Genomic DNA, 21,476 nt, shown 5'->3' on the forward strand with positions numbered 1-21,476 from the left:
ATGCTTCTCTGAGATTAGTTAAAAGGCTTTACCTCAAATGCTTGAAAGGTTAATCCCACATTGTAGTTTTCTGACACTGTTATTTTCCACACACATTCCTTCATTGGTCTGTAGTCATCAGGATAATTGGGAGACTGGATCTGGCCTTCATTTTTGTGGATTTCACCTCCACAAATAGCTGATAAAAGCATAAAATTTTACTGTCAATAACGACATTTTCTGTAATTTCCCCATGCCCAAAGTGACATTATATGCTCCCATTTTCCAAACTAATAATAAAATTTTTCCGGACAATAATTAAATCTACCAAGGCTAAATTATTGAAAACACAATCAATTTAAATCATTATATGTACTTTAGTTAGCAAATATAATTTAACATTTCTAATAGCTCTAAATATGTCTACAGTGTTGAGGATGTATTTGCAATTATGGATAATCTGAATCTCTACATTTTACAGAATATATTTAAAGAGTCAAAATAATTAAATTTTTGTTCACCCTTGAAACATACTTAATAAACGTTCTTCATTGATATTTACTAACCTTTAGAAAGAGATAAATGAAAGCAAAATCTCATATTTTATAATGACCTATGCATTTTAACCTACAGTTTATCACTTCAAGCTTGCATTCAGTTTGAAGCAATAGCTAATATAAATTTAAAAATATTTTCATGAAAAGTACAGGTTCTATTTTAAACAGGTGAATGTTGACTTGCTAATATTCCCAATGTGCATGGGTGCCTTTGTTAACTATTCTCAGAATATATGGAAAATATAAGACAGATTTCTCTGAAGGATAAACAGAAAGTACACACAGAAGTCTTTGCAAACACTATGCACAAGAACATGCATATTTATTAAAATAAAGACCAGTAAAAAAATGTTTATGATTATTATCAGTGATTTCCCTGAAAAAAAGCTCGGCTGAAATCCAATCACAGGAGGAGTTTCAAATTCCCTGTCTAGTAATTTAGCACCTACTGTCTCTTAGTGATAAAATACTAATTTCATATGTTAGTTTTGGTGGGGGATGGTTAATTTTAAAAGTTATCTGGTTAATATTATTCTTCCATAACCAAATTATTTTTAATGCTTTAAGAGGCTTACCTTCATAAACTGCTGCAAAACCCTTCCCAACCCAGTTGCTGCTGCTGCGGAACTCAATCCACATCCTGCTGTCGGTGGATGTGAGCACTTCTGGCAGTTTGTCACCACAAAACCTGCCTAAAAACATGCAACCAGTAACTGCATTTTCTGCCGCCTCTGAAGCCACATGCTGCAAACATTTATACAAGTGTTTAACATTATAGGCAGACGTAGCAGAACCAGCTCAGTGGAACTATTCAGACGCTTATGGTTAAGCACATGTGTTTCTGCAGATCAGGACCTAACACACAAAGATTTTATTATAAAGCTTTCAGAACTTTTTATTGCAGTCAGCCTCACAAGTCTAAGCACAAAAACCTTAGGAGAATTAATGAAAAAAATTATTGTTAGAGATTTTTTTTATATACATACAAACACATGCATTTTTGAATGGGAAACTGAGTACTAATCTTAAAAAAGAACAAATGTAGGTCACAGTAATACAACTAATTGTGCCTAAGGTCCAAAGAGATTTAAAAAGTAACATCTAAATGACCTATTCTACATTACCCTCTTAAAGTTTGCCTAGGTTGGTAGAATTTCTGTGTTTCTAGTGGATAGAGAACAGGAGAAGAGGATAATTACTGTCTGGTCTTGACTGCTTCTTCTTTATTTACTGTTCAAGGCCAAGAAAATAGACATTCATTGTTAGAGAGCTGTCCTCTGTATCTGGGCACTAGCATTATGGGAGGTGAAATCTTCCCACCAACCTCCTGAATTAAAATAGGATGACTGCAGCTTTTACATTTCAGCTGGAATTCAATGCATTATTGCTTTGCATTTCTCTTCTCTGCAAGAGCAGGGAAGGACACACAAGGGACAAAGAAAACAGTCTGCCCCAAATCTTAAAGGTACAGAGCTCGCAAGAACAGCTCTTCAGTAGGTGCATGTTCTCATCACATGACCTATGAATTTCCCATCACATACTCTACAGATTTGTCTATAAACTTCTTCCCTATTTCTCTGGAAAAAAAAAAAAAAACAACAAACTATGGCAGCTTCATAATTCAATATCCATAAGCAAAGCAAAATCTTGCCCATTTTGTAGTTGTCATCTTTGCACACTTGCAGCTGAATAATGGCAAGCTGCTGTGAGTGGAAGGCTTGAGGCTTGAAGTCAAGGCCATTTAGAGGGTTTTTACCCCATCCCCAAGTTTAGATCCATTCTAGACACCTGAAACCCAAGAAGTTTGTTGTGGGTTCAAGAGCAGGTCCACTGAGCCCAAAGAGTGCGGTGCAGTGGACGGGGCAGCGTTTAACAGTTGCATACCAAGCAGAGAGGATTTTCTCCAGTAGCCATCTCTTACTTCAATATAGTCGTACCAACAGAGACTGCTCTTGTAAAGGTCCATGGTGGTAAAGTTTAAAACAATCTGCAATCAGATGAGAAGGCCTAAATAAATCATGTGTGGTAAATAAAAGAAAAACAAATCTTGACAACATTCTGAAGAACTGAAGCCAGACTGGTCACCTGTAATGGAACTCCAACCATTCAGACATTTAATTCTCCTCTCCTCAATTATTTCTTTGACTAAATACAAGTATACTGGGAACATGAAAACTTTATTTTATTTAATCTTATATATTTCTGAAAATTCAAGACAAACTACTCACATTTAATTGCTCACAGGGAGTTTTTCACTGAGAAATAAAAATTTGAGAACACTAATTATGTAAACTATTAGAGTAATATAATTTTAAGTAAGTTACTTGATAATTCTACTGCCAATTCCTCTACCATTACATTTTGACTATAACCAGCACTGACTATAATCAGCTGCAAATAAAAAAAAAATTAAATAATTGTTCCATTTTGATTTGTGATTCTCCTACTGCTGTTTTGACAAGATATTTTACTTTCAGACACACAAAGGTTGACAATGTTGGACAGTAATTCTGAAAGAAATTTTTGTAATAAGAAACAGTATACAGTCCCTTAATGATTCATAATGAACTTATAATAAAGCTTTTTACGCAGAAATCTGAAATCTGCACATTTCTGGAACTTTTGAACTTGGACTCCAACTGTTATTGAGAGTATCTGTAAACAAGCATATTTTCAATATTTACTACAAGGACTACCTTTATATTAAATTACATTATCCCTGTTTGAGGAATATTAATCCTAAACTGCCATAAACTTACACTTTTAACACAAGAATAGGATTTTTCCTGATCACACATTGACACAATAGCTACGGTTCAAACCCTGACTAACTGGGATGGCCTTAGCATTATGTCCTGCAATTACAGGGATAAATCCAAACAAGCAGATTAAAAGTTATTAATATTATTTATTATGAAATTATTACCAATTAATACGTTTTTATTGGATTCAGGTGTACTTGGAAAAACAATTCATCTTCTTCAGAACCAGTCCCTCAGTGTACATAAATAAATATTTCAATCTAACAGAGTGTCAGATAAAAGGAGAGGGATTTACCCTTCATCCAGATGCAAGATAAAAATTTTAACACCATAACTGGAAAAATGAACCCAGACAGTCAGATAGGATGGTTTAGTTCCATCTCTTGGTTTCATGCACCCTTCCATGGATATTTAACCCACAGGACATTTTGGCTTTACTACTTGGGCAGTCTTTCAGAAGATGCACTGAACAAAATAAATGCACAAATATTGCCAGAATTCCAAAACCACCTATTTACCATGAGAAATATGAAGAGCTGGCTAAAAGTAAAAACATTCATATGCTTTACTCTGCTTCTGTTTTTAATACATTTCCAAATTCTATTTGAATCTATTCAGAGGGTGGCAGAGATCATTCTCTCATTCACAAAGAAATACTCTGCCCTTGGCAGAATTTTTCTCCTTCAACTCTTCCTTCAAATAAAGAGACCACACCAACTTACAAAACTTTTGTTCTCCTCCAATCATCTACTTTGCAGTTCAGATTCACTCTAAACTCCTACCTTCTTTTTCTTTTCTCAAAAGATAAGTAGGTATTTGGCCATACTGCCTGGAAAGCCTGCTGCCCTCACAAGTTTTGTCCTCTCCCAGCCATGCCAAGTTTACCCCCCGATCTGTGCAGTCAGAGGGGTTCACAAGGGGGAGCCCCTTTTCTTTGCCCCGATGAGATGCAGACAGCTGCTTGCACTAACCCAGCTGGCTCTGCTGGAAGCAAGCTACAGAACCTGTACCTCCTCCACTGCTTCAGCTCCTTAGAGCCTGGAGGTCTCTCACCAGTCTAACCACAAGTTTTCCTTTTTCCATGACACAGCTGAAACATCAGATTTCTTCTCTGGTTTTTGTTTGGAAATTCACCTTTTACCAAACCTTAGTTGCCAGGACAGGGTAGGGAAATGGATGGTTTCACTCAGCTGTGATCATGTCAGTGTCTCAAAGTGCTGCTATCTAAATTGAAACGGTTAAAATTTAATGAGCCTCCTCAATGGCCCCTGCTTTTGACACTACATGAAATAACCTTCACAGGCTTTTCTCACTCTGACATGCCAAGGTATTTGATGATACAGCAATTTCTTAACACTGACCAGAATTCATTAGCTGTACATAGGCAGAACCCCCAATCTGTCACAGCATGATTTCTGGTTGTGAACCAAGCAAGTTTAAATATATTTAAGATTCCAATTTGCTATTCTGCAAAGTACTAAATAGAGCTACAGACAAGGCAGAGCTTGTTCAATGGGACAGGACGGCTGAGAGGCTTCCCAGGAAAATCAATCAATGGGTATTTGTCAGCACAATTAGAGAATTATTGATTACACAGCAGATTAGATTGTGCTACTGCAGCTTCCAAGAGAATATATCGTACCTCCTACTGCCTGAGACAAGAAAGCACAAAATATAAAACAAATACCAGTAATACGAACCAAGGTTTTTGCAGGTGGCATTTTTTACCCATAACAATCAAGGATTTTTCTGGCCTATTTTATCTTTCATGTAAAACATTAAGGAAAACTGAAAAGTGGTGTAAACTATTCAAAAAGGCAGATTCAAATAAAACATTGGCACAGTTGCAACTCTCCCTATTCCAATAAAATTTCTACACACCAGAAGGCAGGTTTGTCCCTAGCTGGGGGCATACAGCATTAAAACCACCATCCTCCCTCTGAGACATTTCTGTGTACAGATACACTGAGTACAGCTCTTACAGTTACATTTTACCATGTAGTCTTAAATCTCAAAAGACAAAGGTAAAGGAGTAAATTGGGAAAGAAGCCAGTCCTCTCACGTTGCTAACTTCAACACAGGGGCTTTCCCCCGTTAGGATTTTGTCCAGTATAATGCAGCTTCAGTGGTGGTTACAAACTCAAGACTATTTTTTCTTATATTACAAACATATTAATATTACACCAGTGCCTAAAGGCAGGCTTACACAAAGTTGGAGTATGCTATAAATGCTTAAACATCAACATTAACTCAGACATTAGAATTTTTTTCAAGAGTAAATAATTGTAGATGAACACCCCTTTTTATTGTTTTTTTTAATGGATCGGTGGAAAAAAAGCCACTTTTGTTGTTTTCGCAGTCATGTCTAAAATGCAACACAAATAATGGGGACATAAATTTAATATCTACAGTAATTTTCATCTTTTGTACAGTCATTCTCCTATTCATTTCTTCATTTTTTTCCCTTTTCCTGACAAAAGGGTTGAGCCACCCTTTTCCTCCCAGCAGATAGTGTTTAGTTTTTCTCCTGGCTCTGGCTCTTGCCCAAAGGAGGGCAAACACTCCCCAAATGACTTTTCTTTCATTCCCCACAGTAGCAAATGCCCTTATAGCTCCTCAGGATCTATTAGAACAACACGAGTATATATTCTTGGTGTCTACCAGGACCCTGGCCTGAAAGAAACACAGAGCAAAGTAATAAAATCAGGAGAAAAGAATGTCCAATTCATACATAGTGGGAGATTTCTGAGACAAATTACTGAACTATCTGGGGGCAAGTGCTGGGTCTTCCTATTTGAACTTGCCAGTACTGAATCTGTCAGATTCCATATTTCAGTCTTTGGATTCTGTATTTTAGTCTTTAGTACTTGACTGCTTGACACTAGCCACTGCTTCACATAAGGAAACTTACAGCCTTTTTCCTGTATATTTTGTCTCAGATGAAGCTTTTTATCACTCCTTCTATTCTTATTTGTTTTGAAGCAGCCTGATATTTGAGCCAATAATTTAAAATGAGACTTAGCTAGCACATTTTGAAAGCGTACACAAGAGGGACAGGTTTTGCTTTCACTAGGATGGCACACTTCTCCCTCCAAACTGCTCACCAAGCCCATTTCCCCCCCGCCCACTCTTTTCCCCATAAAATTGATCCCCAGAAACTAAAACTATGTGCACTAGAACCAATTCCAGGGAACATCCACAGTGACACATTCTTTACTCATGTTATTATAGTTGCATTTTAGAACCATCTTATCAAACACACTAAGAACTTCCTTAGTCACAGCCCAAGCTATCAGCCCCACACACCTTAGTCAGCTTGCCCAAGTCCATGCTGGAAAATGGACCATTCAGAAGCCTGAATCACCTCCTCTACCTTTTATATTGAACCACAAATTGAACTGGGAGCCAGTTTTAAAAGGAGTTCATGGTGCAAACATACTGCAGATTGAAATCATGTCTGTATTTCACAAGGACGTCCATTGAATTGATGATACAGTTCTAATGCCAGATCAAAGTAAAGTCAATAGTACATAACCCATGGTCCCATTTTTTACTAACACTCCATTATTTTCAATTAATATGCATCTTTTAAACTTAAACAAAAAGCTAAAAAAAATCACAACATTTTACTTTGAAAATAGTATCTGTGTCTAGCTAAAGGAGCATTAAAATACCTTCTCTCCCGGGGTCACAGAGATTCTCCATATGCAGTGTGTGTAGGAAGGATAACCATTTGGAAACCCAGGAGAAGAAAAGTTGCCTGTAGATTCCTGCAGTGTTTCCCCACAGGCTGAAAGAAACAAATTACAGTAAAAATATAAAATTTAATGTGCCTAATGGAGAAAAATGCATCTTTCCAATATCTACTCAGAATACATTTAACTCACTGCAGATGCAGAATAGAAAATAAACTAGTTAGTTTACAATTTATTAAAAGCCATGGTTTTAAGCCAGTCTGACATTCACTCCATTTCATGCAGAATGTTTTTATTCCATGAACTATTCCACTTGTATGCTGTCTGCTGACATAACCAAAATTATGGCAGCCTTAAAAATATCATTGCTGTCAATCAAGTGCAATATTATACATAGAGCTCTTTTGGTAATTAAAAAAAAAAAGTTAGACAGCCTTTAAGAACTAAAAGAAATGCTAGCACAACATGACTTGCATCATACTGAAATTTTTTCAGTGGTTTCATTTAATTTAGTCCTTTACCCACATGAAAAAGTGATCTGACCTAAACTCACTTATTTATGTTGGTATAGAAAACTAAATCCTATATTTGACAAACTCTCCCAGCAAGAGTGATTTGTAGAGATACAAGTAATAAAAGCAAAGCAAATGTAAGGTCTTAAAATACTAAAGGCTTTTATATTCTTTATTATTGAAGCTTTTAACACCCTTCTCTCACCTGTCAATCATGCTGCTAGATGCTGGCTCATAAATCACTGTCACACTAAAATATAACATTGGAAATTACTGCCACTCTCCACCATTAAATCTTATTTTGGTAGGGTGTTGCACCTTAGTCATCTTTTTTGAGCCTAATCAAATTTTTTCTCCCACTGATTTTGCAGGTGTGACACAAGATATGAATTTGATATTATCTCCTGGCTAACAGCGTAATCAGATCTGCAGTGCTTTCAAATTACCATTGCCAGCAGGTGAACAACAGTGTCATCAAAATATCGATGAATTATAAATGTTCTGGAAAATCTTTAAATAAAAGAGGACAAAGGAAAGGATTGCCTATGACAAAGGCAGACAACACAGCTATAAAGCTGTTTTGTTAAAATGCATCTAAGATGTGATCAGACAACTACACTGTTCTATCAGGTGGAAATTATATTCAAGGCATTAAATATGCTCTCTGACACAAATGGTTATCATGATGAGAAGAGAAAGGAGAGAGTGGCATGGCTGTCAAGAACTGTAACAGCTGAAGCCACCAGCATTGTGTCCTTTAGGAATGAAATGAAAATAAAGTATTTTCCTCCCTTCATTTAAAAAATGCAGTTTTTATCTTTAAAACATGGTAGGCAGCTGCAGCAAGTGACATTTCTGCACAAAGCCCTTTCAATGAAAAGGCTATATCTGCCATTAAGCACAATTTATTTTTAACACAACAACGAATGCAAAGTCATTTAAGTTGCAGAGTCCTGTACTGGGTTCCCCCAGAGCTGGTGAACTGTGCCAGAGCTTACAGTGCATAAGTAAAGCACTTCAGAGAAAGTGAAATTGTTGGAGTAGAGGACAGCAGGGCCTAAGATGAGACCTGCAAAAGACTCCAAGTACTCTTCTCCCTTTTAGAGTCCTCTGTTATTCTTCCTCTCATCCATGGTTTCATTAAGTCTATGTTGGAACATTCTATGCTCCATATACAGAAGATGTGTATAGACATAAAACAATGGCTTTTGAGTTGCAAAAGGAGTCATGGAACTCTTTTTTTTCCCCCCAGGAATTACAGAATAAAGTTATTTAATATGAAAATTTACCTTCTATTCTTATTAAATTCCTGCAAGATCTCGATCAAATTAAAATTGTTTTCAGAAATATCTCTAAATTTAACAGAAGCATAAGAAAATTTGTAAGTAGATAGCTTCTACTAAGAATTAACACAACCAGAATTTATAAAATGCACTTTGGCTTCATGTGTTTTGCCATATTTATCTTTTAATTGTAAATTCTTGATTACCCAAGGGAGCTATAACAGGAACAGCTTATACCAATCAATAGTTGAGTTAATTTTCTATGGGATTTGAGCTCTAGGCTGGCTTCCAAAGCTGCAGTAGACAGGGTGATATTAGGGAATTTCTTGTTGAAAAGCACATTTCTAGGCAATGGGAAACATTTTAAATTCCATCACTGGAGAATGTAAAGATTTTCTTTGTATTTGGACTGTAGCAACTGCAGTATTCATCACCAGGTTTATAAGACAAAATATTACTTTTTTTTTTTTTACTGTATAATGATCCTCTAGTAATGAAATCCACTTTGGGAGAGAAATGTGGAAGGAAAATGAGTGGTAAGGGCCACTTATTTAAATTTCATTTCATACTTATTTTAGCATATTTCAAGTCAAAAGATATCAATTACAACTTCAATCTTATACGGCTCTGGTTTATAAAGCATTTGTACATTTTTATTCCTTTGTTAACCATTAACATTTGCCAAGGTTTTCTCTGATGCTTTTTCCCTCCTTCCAAATGTCATGCCTTATATCAATTTTACTGGGCTAGACCACTTGCAGAAATGCCACTTTAGCTTTCCCCACACACATACTCCAGCCATAAAAGCCACTCCTATCCTTTGCAGCTTGAGAAGGTTAGACATCTAATAAGACTTTCCATGGTTAGGAGAGGGAAACTATTTTTGCTTCTCCTTGTAAAGATTAGCACAGGGTGTAGGCAGCAGGTAGATTATGTGCTTATCCAAAGCCATTCCCACCAGGGTACTCTGCAGCAGTGTTTAATTACTCAGCCTGAGTATGACACCTCTCTGGGCTGGCCTACACACATGGCCAAGTCCCATCAAGGATTACTGTGAAATCTGCACATGATGAAGCCCAGATCCCCCAGGACACTTAGGGAACCAAGTCTCATTCCTTTGTACATAGCACTGGCAAACGCATAATATCATTTATAGTTAATTTGAGTTTACCCTTTTTCTTTAAGTTCTTTAACACTTAGACACAAGTCTGTACAACTATACATATATAGCATATAAAGCTGCCACAGAGCCCTAAAAATATCTACTGCTGAGCATATTCTTGTTAAATCAAAAACTTAAATCATTTTACTGCAACTCCAGGTCTTACTATTGACTTGATTCCTCTTTACAGCTATAAGGAAACTGGCTTTATCTAAAAACCCTAATTCTTCTTATACAGTAAACAAAGACTGACTTTTGAAGGTGAACATTGTTTTCAAATCTAACCCAGGCAATTTGTAAATTTGCTGAACTTTGTCCATCCACCTTCTCTTCCTCTAAACAGATTTCTCCCACCAGTCTGAGACTTTCCTACCCATTATGCAGTCCCACTCTACACACTTTTTTTTATTCCTTTGGCATATGAGTATCTTTCTCCATCATTTTCCTTTCTTATTCTTCTGCTCCTATTAAGCTACATATAAACATTAACAATTTCTATATAAAACTATAGAGGCAGACCAGCATTGAAATTTTAGCAGCTAGAAGAAAACACATTTTATCACTCAATTGGACTGTCTGAAAACCACTGTAACATCCAACCTTGAACTTCAAGTTTTATTCTCAAATTCCAAGACACTCAAAATTCAAAATCAGATTGGCAGAGGAAGGACTTGAACTTAGTTGTTTTCTTTCCTCTTATTATTGCATCACGTAACAATATAATTTGGTTTTAAAATGTAACAGATACCTATCAGCAATTACATTTTCCTTTTACAAAAATCCTAAGGAAAAGTCAAAAACAAACCAAAATTGCTGTTGCTACATTTTAGAGACCTGGCACTTACCCTGCTGCTGAAAGGCAGGTTATCAAATCTCACTCTGGCTTCACCAGTCTCAAAAATGTTTCTCGTTCAGTAAGTCCCTTCCTGAATAATGACCCTGAATATCCTGACTATCTAAAACACCCTGGAAGGCTCAGCTTCTTCCCTGCTGTGAGGATCACCTGTATTTTCCAGCAACCCTGAGCTCAATTTCATGTTCATGGGCCCTAGAAAAGGACTTGGACCTGCAACTGTTTGCAGAAATAATTAGAACTCCAAACAAAACATACACAATACTATAAAACCTTTTATCATAGAAGTGTGGGTCTCTGAAAAATGCCAATTAAATCACTGGTTTCTGCATTTTCATTGCATTGCATTTAAGGCAGCACAAATGAACACATGAAACAATGCAGATATTATTAAGGATTGAAATATTCACTGCTGTTTTATAATAAGCAGGCATCATGATTAATAGCTTTTGTCTGAAATGGGAAATAAAACATACCTCCAAAACCAACACACTATCAAGGATTTTATTGCTTTGTACTACAATGATCATTTGATTCTTTACATAAAAACAAAAGCTTTATACCTATCTGAATTTTCAGTGTCAGTATTTGCTGCAAAATTTATTAGAAGAAAAGTGCTATATAAATTTCAGAGCTTTCTTTACTGGATTCAGTCTGGGTTGTGTTATTCAGCCATGCAGCTTCTATTAAAAAAAATTAACTGAAAAAATAGCATTTTAAATAGTATGCTATTTAACATTTGTAGAAAAAAACTTCTGCCTTTTTCTCTCTCTTAAAACTCACTTTCTTTTATGGCATGGCTCATTTAACTAAGGTTGGAAAGCCAATACATTTTATCCCAAATTTTGCAAAGCTAGGTGCCAAAAAAGGAGCATAATCCTTCAACCACCATTCATTTTTATTGTTCATGTGACCCATGTTCACTGGTGCTGCAAAAAATATCTTACTTTTCAAATGCAAACTGCTACTGAACTACCACAGTGGTTTTACAATACTGTGAAATGAACTTTCAACAAGACTTTCATGACATTGAAAGAAATTACAACTCTCAGTACATTTTCATGTCATATATGAAAAGGATATTTTCTCTGAACAAATGTTTGAACATTAGCTCTAAATGTACGTTGTACCTTTACAGTTTTGAAAGTGTATATTAGAGTATCATACACATACTAAACAGACTAGTTTATAATTTCTTTCCATTTTTTTCTTTCTTAAGTCAATATGATCATGAGATCCTATCTACTTGCCCAGCAGTTTTACTTTTATGTACTTTTTTCCTCCAAAACTTGTCTTTTATCAAAATTGATACATATTCTTTGTGCTCATGAAGTTGTTGCTCTCTGTATGCTTTCAATAGAAATACTGCTGCCAAGCATGTCATTATCAAAGTACTTTCTGTACCAAAAGGAAGGAGCAGAAATTGTTCCCAAAGGAACAGTTGTTAAAGAAAAGGTGTTTAAGTGGTTTCTGCTCTGGCAGGCCCAGAATCTCTGTGCCTGTTCTCAGTATATACCAGACTATGATTCAGCGTGCTTACAGCACAAAGGAAAAGCACATTTCAGCTGTGCAGCGTACACCAAATACATATCAGAACCCCCAGATCTCCAGCAGATCTCATTGCTGCCAGTACTAACTTGAAGCAACTCCATTACTTGAACACAGATTGCTTTCTTTAGTCCTTTTGTGTTGATCAGTTGGTTAAAAGTGGCAATGTATCTAAGCTAAAACAGTTCCTGAGATGTCATTCATTCCCATGAGGAGCAGTACAGCTGTAAGCCCATCTGGCACAGAGCTGGGATGTCCAGCCTCCCACAAGGATCCTGCTGATAAACTCTGACTGAGGAATGGCACTTCTGAACTTCTTTGGTGGACACCAAAGGTTAACAGTGGTATCAGCAGTAATTAGAGCAAGGAGAGTAAAACTTTTTCCTTTGAGATCTCCACCATTCTGGCAGCACTTAGTGAAGAAAGAGCACTAGAGAACAGCACGAACGATAGGGTTGACTCTGGGTTACTCCAGGCTTGCCACTGATGTCTCTGAGACAGACAGCAACTCAACCACACTATTTTGAGATAAAAAATCAATATGCATTTAAATTATAGGATGACAGAATTAGGCAGAAGATATTTAAATTTTAAATGCATCTGTTAAAACTATAGAAATTTTGTATAAAGATCTAACCACCTCACCCACACAAGAGTTTACAATTTGGTTGTCCTCGCTTCTTTCATTGACACATTTTTAAAAAATATAATGGATTCACAGCCAAGCGCAGTAATTCATTTTGCTCCCTCTGCACTCAACTTGAATTCAAATAAAGGACTCCAGCCAGTATGCAAACCAGAAGTGATATTAAACATATTTTTCTAGCTGTTGAACAGCTAAGAAAAACAGATTGAAATGTCATGTTGTTTCATACAGTTCATCTGTCCTTAGGTACTTTGCATTCCAGTGACCTTATCCATAAGATTTGTTTTATGATTCAATTCCTCAGCAGCCTACGTCAGTTGCCAACACAGAAAGAGAATACTGAGCGGCTGACTCAAAAAGCTTATCAATCCTCTTGAACAACAAGTCAAACAGTTGCTAGTATGTGGTTTTTGTTTGTTTGTGGTGCAATACCTGGACATCTATACAGCTTTCTTGCCTGTGCAATATCTCCTTTACTTAGACGGGTACGCTGGCCAATGGCAGGTCGTATACCATTGTCATCACGGGAAGGGAGAATGGTATCCAGAAACATGCCCCTAAAAAAAATAAAAATAAAAATAGACCCCAAAGACCCCTATCAGGTTTCTCTCATAAAACTGTCTGAGTTCCATGAATGCATACCTGTTTTGTAAATCTGGCTTTTACATTTGGCATAAATAAGAGGATAATATACAGAACTTTAAATGCAGACAACGTGCCATAAAATTCCTCAGGTTGGCAAACTTTATGCAAAGTTGCCAAGAAAGCATCTTCTCTCAGTACATCAATTAACATATCACCTTTTATATTTCTGCTAAAAAAGAGGAAGATCTCTAACTGCTATTAAGACTATACAGGGAAAAGACACTGCCATTAAGGTACTGCTATATTAGAAAAAAAGATACAAAATTTCATTAAAATACATAAGTTAATCTCTAGCACAAAATTCTTAATCACAAAGCTCCAATTTCTAACAAAGTTTTTATAAGAAATCCTACAGTCTAACTTACATGTGAGAGCAGGTAAAGTCAAACACATTTGCCAATCATGATTCTGTCAAGTGTTGTAAGACATTTAACTCCACTATAGCTGCTGACACTTTCAAAACAGAAATGCTTACTTGCCAGCCTTTACTTGCCTCGCAAAAATATATATCAACTTACCATATGTGATTTTAGTGACATTAACCTTAAATGACACGGCATCACAGAGAAGTACACTTGTTCCAAATGTGCAATTTATTCAAAATTTCCCAGATTTTAGATGTGATCTAAAACCTTTTGCTATTCTCAAATAAATTTTAATAGACTAAGATACAAAACTATATTCTATTACCACATTGCAGAATTTAAAATCCTTCAAATTCCATAAAACAGCAGTTAACAGAAGAATATGTTTCTATAGTCTCTTTTTTATTTAATTATTTATAATCACTTGTATACTTGAAGGGGTTTTATTGAAAAGCAAAACCAGTACTTTCAGCCATAACATAGATCCAAAAATTAATGAATGGTAAGGATCTTTGTAGTTAGGAATACCATTTACAAACACATATTCGTTTTTAAATTATAATTGATGAACCATTTTGAGTATTGCAAATACATATTGCTCTCTTTATCCAGTTAGATTTTTTGAGGCATCACTAGAAATTTTGTAAAGACAGAATGATCTCAGGATGTTACCCTAAACATTCAAACTACATATGGCATTAATCATTTTCTAGAACAAAGGCACGTTATTCTTTAGAAAGTGATTGCATCTGTAAATTATAATTCTATTTTCCACTCAATTTCAGCACAACATCAAACTGATGCTTTTCATACATTCAAAAATTTTGAAACAATCCTCTCTTGAATACCTTAGCATTTGAATAAAGGAACATACTGTAAGTTTAAATACAGCATGAACAAAACCATTGTGCACAACAAGAACTTTAGGATGTTTTGTGATTCCCACTACTTCTCTGGGTGAGCAAAGTCTAACAAACAGCTGGCAATACGCCTCACTGGGCATCACTTATGCTTGCAGGATGAATTAGTGCAAGTCAATATCCAACCTCAGGGCTTTGCTGGCTATTTTTAGACAGTATGAAGTAACAAGCCCTTGTACCTTGGGGCAGGGCATGCCTATTCATGGCACTATCAGTTTTTGCCAGCTTGGAAAGTGATGAAATCAGGGCCAACAAATCAAATTACCTTGATGTTGTCATTGCCCTAGGACTCGGGGGCAGTTCTGTCTTGTTCAATTACCCTATTTTATACAGGTTCTTATAATCTCTTCCTTAAGGCAATGGTATGTGTAACTGGATTAAGCAATGTGACTAATAGCTACCTCATGTGGCTCATTCCCATGCTCTTCCAGGGGTAAATTATGTGTATGCTGAATAATAGAGCCTTTGGTTGGATTTTTATATAATAGAATTTATATTGAGACAACAAGCCAAACAAATTTGGAAAGGCTGGTGAGGTTTTAGTAGCCTTCAGTTTATTTCAAAGTGTCAGATTGTCTAGTATTTTTGCCTTAAAATGCATGAATTGGAAAAATATTTTTAAAAACCAACAAAAAAAAAAAACCCCACACACAAAAAAATAAATTAAAAAAAAAAAAACAACAAACCAAGCCAACAAAAAAAACCATCCAAGAATATATCTTTCAAAACTAAAACTTTTCGTTGGGTGTTTTTGGGAGGTTTTTTTTAATTTTACGTTACTCTGGTATTTTTGGAGAATAAGTAGCTGATGAAATGCAATAGGAGACTGGATGAATGCCTCCTTCACTTCTCCAGGGTAGGGCTGACCTAAGGGACCAGATCATTGTACAGCTCCCCACAACCCTGCACCCTTTTAGAGAGAACTGAGTCACCAAGGAGCTGAGAAAGGATCAGCCTGCAACAGGACAGAGCAAAAACAGCAGAAGCCTTTATGATGACAGTAACAACCTGTACAAATAAAGAGAGGAGGCTGCAGCCTCTGTTATAAATGCTTGACTGCAGTCCTTAACAAAGGCTGTGGCTTGTGTGGTAGATGTCCAAATAACCTGTGATCTACCTGCATAGTCCATGGTTATGAAACTCCATGCACCAAAGATGATTTATTTTTCTTTTAGAGGACAGATCACGTTACACATAACATTCCTAGCCATTTCACTCATTTGATTTTTCTACATTCAAATTTTTGTGGACACAAAAAAGAAAGTGTGTATCATATAAAATGATGTTTCGAGTTTATCTTGTCTGAAAATCTAAAGAACTGAGGCAAGATCAAAAGGCTGCTTTGAAACTGAACAGAAAAGAAATTCATTTTCAAATATAATTAAATTATTTTGACTTAAAATAAACAAGCTGTGCTTTGACTGCTGTAGGAATATTATGTCGCAAGGGACATTTTAAGGGATTTAAAAATACTTCAAAAAGCATAGTTCTTAGCATTCACAGACAGAAAGAGAATTAAAAGTCAAAAGGTATAACCTGAGACTCCAACCTTGAGAAGGTGTTCCTGGCATAGTGCATAATGCTGTCAAAGTCATATGGTTCCCCCAGGGAGTTCACCTCTCCAGGCTCCATCTTCAAAAAGTTATATTCCTGACCTACAAATGATTGATAATTATAGATTCTTTAATATCTTTTTCTGTAAAGATAAAAACCAAACACGAAAAGAAAACCAACAAAGATCCTAACCTAATTACTTACTGACATTCATAAAGCTTTGCAATTTGGGAGAAAGTATGTGACTTTATTACGCCCTCTTAACTGATAGGGCAGACATCTGAAACACACATCAAATTTGCATATTTGGATTTAGAAAGACTAACACATCAAGGCCCCACACATCATGACGTGCTTCATGTACAGTCCATACAAATTTCTGGTTTGGTTCTTAATTCCTAAAAGAAATCATTTTGACAGCAAAGACTCCAGAAGCACCCTCCTCATTAGACTGGATACTAAGAGTCTAACTGGTTACTAAATCCAGCACTAAACTACTGGAGACTCGGCTTCAGCAAAGTCTGAAGCTTTCTCTGTGAAGCTTCGTGTAATGCAGACACTACAAAGTCAAATTTTCAAGATCCAGCTGTTGCAAATTAACAAGAGCAGAACAGGAGAAAGGGAATTATATTTAGTTCATAATTCCATACCCTAAGTTCTTTGACCTAATCAGTACATCAGCAATACAAAACACCCCCTACTCCAGTTCATATCCCCACTGGAGTCCTGCAAAAACACCCTGCAGTGACATTAACAGTTTAACCAACACAAGATGCATAATATAACAAAAACCAAATGAGTCAGTGGTCATGGCTTCCTGATCCCACTTAGTGATCCTCAAGCTCATGCCACACCACAAGAAGTAGTTTCAGTCAAACACCAGAGAGACAAAAAAAGGGAGAGCATGCTGCTGAGGATGGCACTCCAGCTGATTTTCTCATCACAGTAAAAGAAAAGGGGAGAAGCTCTTATGGCATCTGCACAAGTCAATAATACAGTGAGACAAGAAAGAAGGCTCAAACATGCATGCCATTTCAGGACTTAAGAGACTTCGTGGAGGAGCATGTATCAGCTGCCAGTCTCCTCCCAAGCCCTAGATGAAGTGGCAAAGATTCATTGTATCTCAAATATTTTAAAATATTTTCTAAAGAAACAGACAAATACTCCAAGCTATCATTGGACAAGTTCTGATTTCACCTTTTTTGAGTACAGAATTCCTGTAAGACAAAGTAAGTGTGTCACAAAGACTATGCACATTTAACACAGTGCAAATGAAACATGCCTACTTCCCTCCCATCTTGCCTACCCAACACAAGCAAGGGCACAAAACAGCTAGGGTGGCAAAGAGCTGACAGGCACAGTTTAAAGTTCTCAAGTTCCTCAGATGCTTTATCTCAGCAACACCAAGGTCACTGACTGAAGCTGCATGCTCTGTAGAGAGTGAGGTGAGCAAAGTGTAAACTGCAGGACCTGTGCATAGATTGAAAGCTCCGCCAGACATTTAAAGTTCTTCACCTTACCCTTCCAGGTCAAAGCCTCTTGAGCAGCTACACTCATATTTCTACTTATCATTCACTAAAGCCTATAAGAGAAATGCCCTTCCTCAAGCACAGAAATACGACTTGTAAAGAGCAGTGGCTTCTTTCAAAGTTTTTTGAGCATGATAGAGCAAAATAACATTCTAGCCCTCTATATTAATGGCTTGCTGCTTGGCCAGACCTTTGGAAAATATTATACTATAATTTCAGTATTTTATTTGTCAATCAATTTGAGATCAGTCAAGGCAAGAAGAATAGCAGTATAATAGCAAGTATAATTGCTATTTCAGCTATTCAGCACTGAGTTCCAACAGAGTTGAGCAGACGAAGGAAACACCAAAAACAAACACATGAGTTTTGCTTTTGAAAACACTTGTCAGAATATCTCACCAGGTTGGATGTTCTCTCTGATGATGGTGACATGGTCATCACGGTCTGGTCGTGTGTGTTCATGCCAAAAACCTATCACGTGACCCAACTCATGGACAACTATGCCAAATTTATCACAGTTCTTGCCAATAGATATAGCCTGAGGACCATTTCCCCTTCGACCCACATAAGAACAGCACCTGTAATTGAAATTGAAATACAATTTTCATACATATGTCTACAAACCACATAGCAAATTCAGTCAAAACTTGAGAAAATACTATATAAAGATTCAACAGTTAAATGCACAATGTAATTTCAGCTGTTTCACAAAGTCTAGATCTTCTACAAGAACAGTTGATTATTCAAAATACACATGAGTGGGGCTTTTTTTGTTATTATTCAAGGTCTTAAAAGATGTCAGCTTTGATCAACAGAATTCTCACAGTCATGACAGCCTGTTCAGTCATTCTATAGAATGACATAGGAACTTGTTTTCAGCAAAAGAATAAAAAAAAGCAATGCTCTGATGGCAGCATGCACCATCATCTCTTTGTGGGTCATGGATAGAAATGTTAATAACAACAGGTCGCAGGGTAAGCCCATGATACTGCACTTTCAGACACAGCTTGAGTCCAGTCCATTTACCACAAACCCTTCAAACAACCATGCAACCAATTTTACCTATTTAGTTTTCCCTTCACCTATAATCCTGCAAGATCACCTTGAAGAGTCAATACATTTAAACACATTTGTTTAAGTCCTGGAATTTAATTTGTAGTTAAAAACCTTTAAAAATCTTAATACGACACATGATGGCAGAGCAAGGGATTGATAAGAATAAAGTTTGGATAAGCACATATAATTGTGAAAAGGCAGAAAGAATCCTTTTATTTAAAGCAGTTTAAACATTTCTGCAGAGCCTTCATGTTTGCCACTGTATGGAAACTCTACAGAGAAAAATTGCAATGCAGAACTAAATAACATTAATGATTATTTATGGCTCAAAAAAATCAATAGGTTATTGAGACCAAAAGTCATAGACTATTTAACACATTTTCAATAGTTTTAACGTGCCTATTTTATTGACTTCATATACATTACTTGCTTCAGCTAGAAAAGACATATTTGGTGACCAAAAAATTTCTCTATATGTTGAATATAGTTTTTTTCACAGTGATACTTTGGAGATGAACAGATATAAAGGAAAAAAATGAAAAAGAAATTATTATAATTAGTACCTTCTGTGGCATCACCTGCTTTGCTTTTCTTGACACTATTGATAACAAGGGCAAAAGAATAAAATAGGATTTTAACTACAGTTTCTCTTCCTGTCCTTCTTACTTCTTTTGGACCAAATGATGGTCTAAGTTTTTAAGACTGTGTTTTAGATCACCTCTGAAAGCTTTTAGTGGTATTTCATAAATCAGATAGATTTTTAGGTGTCTGACAAAATAATTTGACATTTTACTCTTACAGTAATGAAAAAGAAAAATTGAGCATTCTCAGATGTGTTCAATGACTTAGGGCACCTCGTCTGACAGATCTTAAAGAAGGCTTCTTTTCAGAAGAAAGAAACGAATTGCAATCTTTTACATACTATTCCTCTAGGTTGTCTAACACTGTACATCTAAACCCCAACATATTGGGAATTATTTTTTAATGCTAACCTGCTCCTAAACAGTAAGCAGCCAGAGGGTGAGAGTTCCCTTACAATGGTTACTTGACAGATTTCAAGCACTCCCTAGAAAATATAAGGACATTTATTTAGCGTTTCTTTACATGCCAAGGAAAACAGAATTAACACCAAGTCTTAAAATAACAGCAGCAGTTCACACTTACAGAGGGTCATTAGGATTTGTTAGGTTGAATGTCTTGTCAAGCACACCAGATACATCCAATTAAGCTACAACAATTTACTGCAACAATTGCACTGAGACAAAGAATAAGGAAAACTAAAATTTAAAAAAATCTATGAAGTACATTAATTTGTAATATTATGGGTTTGACCCCAGGTGTGGTTGACAAAAAAAAAACAAGATCTCTGTGCTGTATGAGCACTTGTCAGACCCCTTAAATTGAATCAACTGTCAGGTTTTAAAGCTTATCTCTTTAATCTTTATTGCACCAGACAGCATTTGGAGACAGTAACTATTTATGAATCTCTAATTCCATTTAATCAGTCTAGCTGATGAATGATAGTGAGCAATGAGAAACAAATGACATAGAGAAAGTGAAATGAATGGAACAATAAGCTCACTTTTAAGTAATACTGTTTTGCAACCACTGTCAAAAATATTCTTGATACGAAGGAAGAGAGAATCAGGGAGGATCAACGTTGTCCTTTTTTAAAAAAGCTGGACACTTCAAAATGTGACAATATAAAAATCATAGACCACATCATCAGCTTGCCATGGCACTGACTGTATGAAGGTGTCAATGAATTTCATAAGCATATTAGGATCATGTATGATCACCTGTATGTTACACAAAGCAAGAAAAAGAGGTCCACAAAATTTCCAAACAGAATCTCACACAGGAAGCAGTGTTTTTCTTGGTGAAAACACCTCTTTCAATCACAGATATAACTCCACCTATACAAAGAAAATACTGACTATGACCTGGCCTGATGAATTTGCCTTTTGTCAGGAATTGAGATACAATCGTGGTTACTAAATGTTCTGATTCACTGCCCCAAGAGGACTTGTGGTGATGGTAAAAGTGTGTCCTGCACCTTTATCTGATCAGTGGAGATGTCCACCCCAATACTCCAACCAGCATTCCTCAGTTAACAGCTGCCTATCCCAGCGCATTTATATAAATCACCCCTCACCGTCTGTGTCAGCACACCATGCTCTAGACTGCAGCAACCCGTGCCTTGATCACACCCCTCCTGCACAGAGGAGCCACACCACAGACAGCAGGGAAGCTGTGCCAGCTGCCAGGGTTGTTAACTCCTGAGAGCATGAGTCAGCCCTCCCCCATGCACAGATTATTTAGCACAACTCTGGTTTCTTCTCATTTTATAAGAGTGATCGAGCGCCTTTTATAACATGTTCTTTAGCTGAAGCATGCCACAAAGGTGCAC

The 21,476-nt window shown here is 36.4% G+C and overlaps 1 protein-coding gene across 3 annotated transcripts in view; it reads right to left on the reverse strand.

Annotated features, from left to right (window-relative positions):
* The window catches only part of TLL1 (tolloid like 1), a gene marked incomplete at both ends in the record, with an annotated part of 122,996 nt that overhangs the window by 33,700 nt on the left and 67,820 nt on the right, over positions 1–21,476 (reverse strand). For 2 of the 3 annotated variants that reach the window (XM_084204237.1, XM_084204238.1), the window contains 7 exons: positions 33–178; positions 1,112–1,228; positions 2,421–2,523; positions 6,973–7,088; positions 13,430–13,554; positions 16,477–16,582; positions 18,410–18,588. In XM_084204237.1, the coding sequence (XP_084060363.1) occupies positions 33–178; positions 1,112–1,228; positions 2,421–2,523; positions 6,973–7,088; positions 13,430–13,554; positions 16,477–16,582; positions 18,410–18,588 (892 nt within the window). Of the gene's footprint in view, positions 1–32; positions 179–1,111; positions 1,229–2,420; positions 2,524–6,972; positions 7,089–13,429; positions 13,555–16,463; positions 16,583–18,409; positions 18,589–21,476 lie in introns of those variants that run through there. The other variant, XM_084204239.1, reaches the window with a different exon arrangement.

This window comes from Fringilla coelebs (genome assembly GCF_963513975.1).
Source record: "Fringilla coelebs genome assembly, chromosome: 4".
NCBI classification, from domain to species: domain Eukaryota; kingdom Metazoa; phylum Chordata; class Aves; order Passeriformes; family Fringillidae; genus Fringilla; species Fringilla coelebs.